General features: G+C 29.8%; 1 protein-coding gene across 1 annotated transcript; it reads right to left on the bottom strand.

The window, feature by feature from the left end:
* Positions 1–1,725: 1,725 nt before the first annotated feature.
* On the bottom strand, positions 1,726–3,727 carry LOC110673060 (transcription factor MYC1). The gene has a single exon (XM_021836062.2). The coding sequence runs from the start codon at positions 3,480–3,482 to the stop codon at positions 2,052–2,054; it is 1,431 nt and encodes a 476-aa protein (XP_021691754.1). The 5' UTR covers positions 3,483–3,727; the 3' UTR covers positions 1,726–2,051.
* Positions 3,728–5,757: the final 2,030 nt, after the last annotated feature.

The following is a 5,757-nucleotide window of genomic DNA, read 5'->3' as shown; positions in this document are numbered from 1 at the left end:
TTTATTTTTTTTAAAAGTGAGAGGTATACACATATTGTTAAATTAAAAAATTATAATTATATAAATTAAAAAGAAATATTTTCTAATACTTAGTAAAGGCAATTTCATATAAATTGACCTTTTTTTTTAATTGATCAAGCATTATTTTTTTTTGAACGTAGGATACATTTTTAACTAATAGATATATCGATCTCTGAAAATTTTTTTCCATTGAATGGAACAATCAGATCAATTAAGTAGAGCAATTCTTATCTTATAAAGAAAAAAAAAGCCGAGTATTTCTTTAAAATTAAAGAATTTATTAAAAAAATTACAAAGAAATGGTGGGCCAGTGGGGGTGGGGTGGGTGGGGGGGCGGCTGCTATTGTAAATCAGCCAGTGCACTTTAAATATATCATTGATGAACAGACGCACGCGGCCATTTCCTCCTGTGAAACCCTACCTTGACTATCGGGCACCTAGTTAGTAGTTATGATACGCCGATACCTTTTGTTTCCGAATCTTGCTTTCGATAAAATCTAGGCAGATAAGGATGTAGAAGCAATTTTGTGCATGTGGGGAGGGAGATGCATAAACATATCTATAAGTAACACTTATACTTTGGAGGACCAAATATATATGAATAAAAACTATGTTTATAATATTAGTAACGTACATAAAAAAAAATTTGTCATACTAATAAATTTATACATATTATTTAAAATTTTAATTAAAATATAAATTCATAAAATAAAATATTACAATTTTAAATTAAAGGGGTGGTGGTGAATGAATGAATCAAAGTTAGAATTCATAAAACATTAGATGAATTTACTTGAATTTAAATTATTAAATCAGATGAAACTCGAATTTCTTGATTTCATATTTCATTGTCAACGTCTCTTTTTAGAAGTGTGATAATATTTCTCTATTTCTTTGAATTGTCTACTAACATGATTACAATAGACAATTGATAGATTTGAATTCATGAGAAACAAATTAAAGTTTAGAAATAAAAAGTCAAAACTACACTTCTTGCATGTAAAGTATTTAAAACCATGCCAATTATGACGATGAATTATTGAGTACATATTCAGTGTTTATACATCTTTTTTTCATATAATACGTGGGATTCACTTTCTAAAATTAGGAAAGAAATTACAATTTATTTCGATAAATAGCACTTTTTTAATACTCTTAATACATTTTAGAATCTCCCCAATTACTACATGCTTATAATGGACGAGATGAGTATTCAACAAAGTATTTTGGCAGTAACTGGTACCACATGCGTCGCATTTAATGATAGTAAATAAATTTGTTTATTTGAGGGTTAATTATGAAAAGTTATTTTAACTTTCATATATATATATATATATATATATATATATATATAGCTTGGGACCCTTGGATCCGAGCGCAGAAGTGACTGAAAAAAGACACTTTCGCATGCTTTCCTAAAGGGAACACAAACTGCTGCTGACTGTTGACGATAATCACGTTTTGCATGTTTTATTGCTAATTGGAACACAAACCACTGCTGATTAATGATGAAATGAAATGAAGTACATTAACAAGGGGTAATTTTGATTTGAATGTTAAATGTTCTTTGACTGGAGATTATGTAATTATAATGATAATAATAATCCACTGTGCATAATTTATAGTGTTTTTTTTATGAATGTGAATTTAAGAGCCATTATTCATTTTAATAAATATAAATAAATAAGGAGTTAATCAACCAACTTAAGAAACAATAGAAAACTTAATACACTAAGTAAAAGAGGAATAACACTAGAAAAATGAAGAACACTCAAAGAACAATAATGATTTTAAGAACAATGGAAACTACAAAAACGAACAACACTCAAAGAAATTACAAAAAACGAAGAGAGAAACTACAAAAACGAAGACCACTCAAACAACAATTTTAACAATATTGTTGTTCTTTGTAATTAAACAGACAACATAGGGACACAGAACAGACGCAAATTATTCGAGAAAAATGAAAACTAAACACACACGTTGACCACATTTTATGTTCCTTAATATGAGATCAGCAAGCACCTTAATTAGTTCTGCATTCTTTGAAGAATGGCACTTCTCACAACTTCTTCATCTGTGAGTCCATCAGGAACTCTAACCACAACATCTTGAAGCACCATCTCCTTAATGCTTGACATACTTGCGTGATGAACTTTGAACTCTACTTCTCTAAGTACATCCATTAACCTTGCAGCTGGGTAATTAACATCTGGGGAGAGGAATCTTATCATAGCTTCTGATCCTACAATTGTCACATCCAATTCCATTCCCTTGGCTTTGTAACTTGAAGAAGACCTCATATGATCAATCATGGAATCAGTGCTTTGATTATCAGTGACGTTTGTACTCTTGGATTTCTTGGATACTGCTTCTAGTTTGGACTGCAATTCATCAACAGTGGCCTTGAGCTCCTTGATGTAAGTAACTGCATCTGCTAGTAGAGATGCTTTGTCCATCTTTGACACATTAGGAACTGCAGATCGGAGTGCATAGAATCGATGATTCAGCCTCTCTCTACGCTGCCTCTCCGCTTCAACATGGTTTATAGGCAATTCTTCGCCGTTTAGTTGCTTTCTTCCTCTTTTCTTGAACCGATCGGTATTTCCAGCAGTAAAATTGCCATCAGAATCAGAACGCGCGGAGTCAGATGATGACCGGCCTTGGCCAGTGGCATCTTTCTTATTTTTGTCGTCTTCATTTTGCTTCTGCGTAAAGGTCTCCTTTTGAGAAGCTGAAAACGTGCCAATATCAAGGAGACAAGTATTAGGAATCTGTATTTGAGACTCGTGGCTTGGCTCCTTTGAGACCAAGCAGGCTGTGTCTCCCCCGAAGAGCGATTTGCAGAGTTGCACTAGGCTCCAATCTTTATCGATCGTATTCGAGGAGCCCAATTCAACAACTCCACAAGTGGTTGAAATACAGACCAAAGTCTGTACCCCATGCATACGAGCCTCTTTAACTCTCTCACACTCGTACATCTGTAACTCATGGTTACCAGTCAACCAAATAAAAGCCCAGGAGCCAAATGTCTTGCCAAGAATTCCATCCTCAACAGCAAATGATCGGGTTACTGATACTGTATAAAACCATTCGTAGTCAATAGCATCCACGTCTGCCAATCTGTCCATCTCCATATCATCACTGAAAAGAGTCTGGGACTCTTTGTTAGTCATCTTTCTTTCAAGATTAAACCCGAATTTGAGTTGGTTCTGCTTGCAGCAAGCTTTGGCTGCAAATTCTTCGGTGCCACGGAAATGGCCATCACCCCACGATAAAACAAGGCGTCCAGTGGCATCCTTGGACGCCTGCCAGAAGATGGCGTAGACCCACCATTCAGGCCGGCTTTGGAGGATGAACTGGAGGCGTTGTTGGAGTGGGGGATAAGAGTCTTGACAAAAAGACATGAAGGAGGAAGATGAAGATGGGGACGTTAGCTCGTCCATTGATATCTTCTGCATGCACCTTAGTATTTCAATTTTGTATGTTCTTTTCTGTTTTTTGGTTTAGCTAGAGAGTTTCCACAATCTATGGAATTCCAGAAAGTTTGAGAGTTGGAGAGGGACAGGGTAAGAGGGATAAATGAGCGACGTTGGTTTACAAGTGAGACTTGGGGTTATTTAAAGACAAAGGAAATGAAAGCCTCTTATTATGTAGCAGAAATTATTATATAATAAAGCATTGATTCTATATGGAATATTCTACGTAGAATGGTAAATTAACAAGAATCATGCATATATATGTATTAATGCGTTTTATAATATTCAATTATACTTACATGTTAAAAAAAAATAATGTTTTCTCTCTTAAAAATAAATAGATGAAAAATATGTCTTATATAATTATGAGAGTGGATCTCATATAATTATAAGAGATAGTGTATATGCATTGAGTTAACTTAATAATTTCTCATTAAAACATACTTTGACACGTGGAATCATGGAGGTATCATGGAGATGGTGTATAATTACTCGCAGGTTAGACATCGAGTTGCCAATTATAATGAAATCAAATTTTATTGGGGACATGATCACATGACAAAAGTTTAGTGGGATAATTTATGAAATTTATTTTTTAGTCAGAGAAAATTTTACTAGAGATTCATTCTGACAATTAACTCTAGTTTAATTAATTTTTTCATGTATATATTTTCATAATATAAAAAATGAAAATTTAAAAATGTAGAATGGAGAATCAATATTTTATAAACTTATATAATAGTTCAAAATTTGTTGGATCACTTAATAAATTTAGATAAAAAAAAATTCTTAATTAATCACTATAACCAATTAAAAAGCGAGTGATTATTCAGTATATTTTAAATCTAGTAATATATATTCTCACTAATAATTATATAAAATTTATATTTTTTATGTAAAAAATTATATTTTTATGAGTGAGTGAATACTGCACTAATGTATTAAAAACTTTAACAATACTTCTAATAAAAGAATATGACCGTATATTTTATTTATTATAAAATTATTAAATATATTTTTAATTAATAAATGTACTTTGAGATATAAAGGTAATGTTAAAAATTGAGAAAAAAAAAGAAGAAAATTAATAGCAAGTGTAATATAGTGTTATTACAAGTATTTGACAATAAATGTTTATTGTTAATTATTATTATTTTTAATATTATTTTTAATAATATTTAAATTAGTACAATAATTAAAATTTAATATTTATTGCAGCGCGTCTTAGAATTTTATTAAATTCCATTTTCACTTTTTTAATTGAATTTAACATTTTAATTGTATGCTATAAAAAAAAGTTTTAATTTTGGAAAATTATTAACTAAATATTTTGCATGATGTGTGTGTATATACATACATATATATATATGAAAATACTTTTTTTTTTCGTAAATCGAGAATCACGTAATGATGACCCTTTGAATTTAGCAGCCCATGGCAACAATTAAATTCATTATATTTACTGTTTCTGTCACCATCCAATCATTTTGCACCCTTGTAACGTGTGAAACATTTACTTTGAGATTGGTCTAAAACAATGATTGTTAAAAATTTGTAAGAATCAAATAATTTTAATTTTAAAATTATCAGAAATTAAATCAGAATTAATCATAAATACTTAAATTTAAAATAAAAAAAATTATAAACTAAGAACCTAATTATTAAAACAAATGAATTTTATTATAATTTTCAAAAATAAAAAACAATAATTTTTAAATTATTTAGCACGCAGTTAACTTTGATGAATGATTGACGAATTTTACTTACATAAAATTAAAAAAAAAATGACATGACTGTATCTCCCTCTTGAATCTTAAATGATTTTTTCAAAAAGAAATTCATCATTGCCATAATTTTTAATAAAATCAATATCACTAGAGGTGAATCATAGCTGGTAGAGACGTTGAGAAGTACAATCCGTATAATGATTATAGTTGTAATTTTATTATTAATGATATTAGAGATTTTTATGGTATAATTTAATGAGAGAATGGCATTATTTTGTTTAAACAATTGCTTATTTGTTTTTAGTTTTCATATTATTATTATTATTTCTAAATCCAGTTCCATGTATATTCTGACAATTAATTTACTGAATCTGACCATATGCTATAATTAATATAAATTTAAAAATTTATTTGAGAGATTGAAAAAAGAAAGTTTAAGTTATTTTTAAAAAATTGCAATAATATTTAGGCATGAGCAGTTTTCTAGTTGAATAGAAAACGAAACTGAATCGAGCTAATTCGATTTAATC

The sequence above is a fragment of the Hevea brasiliensis genome, chromosome 11 (genome assembly GCF_030052815.1).
Source record: "Hevea brasiliensis isolate MT/VB/25A 57/8 chromosome 11, ASM3005281v1, whole genome shotgun sequence".
Lineage (NCBI taxonomy): Eukaryota > Viridiplantae > Streptophyta > Magnoliopsida > Malpighiales > Euphorbiaceae > Hevea > Hevea brasiliensis.
Note: the sequence above shows the minus strand (reverse complement) of the source record. Positions and strands in the feature narration are given on the sequence as shown.

What these genes read in the sequence shown, in the direction of transcription:
- LOC110673060 (XM_021836062.2), bottom strand. Translation starts at nt 3,482, where the DNA reads ATGCAGAAGATATCAATGGACGAGCTAACGTCCCCATCTTCATCTTCC.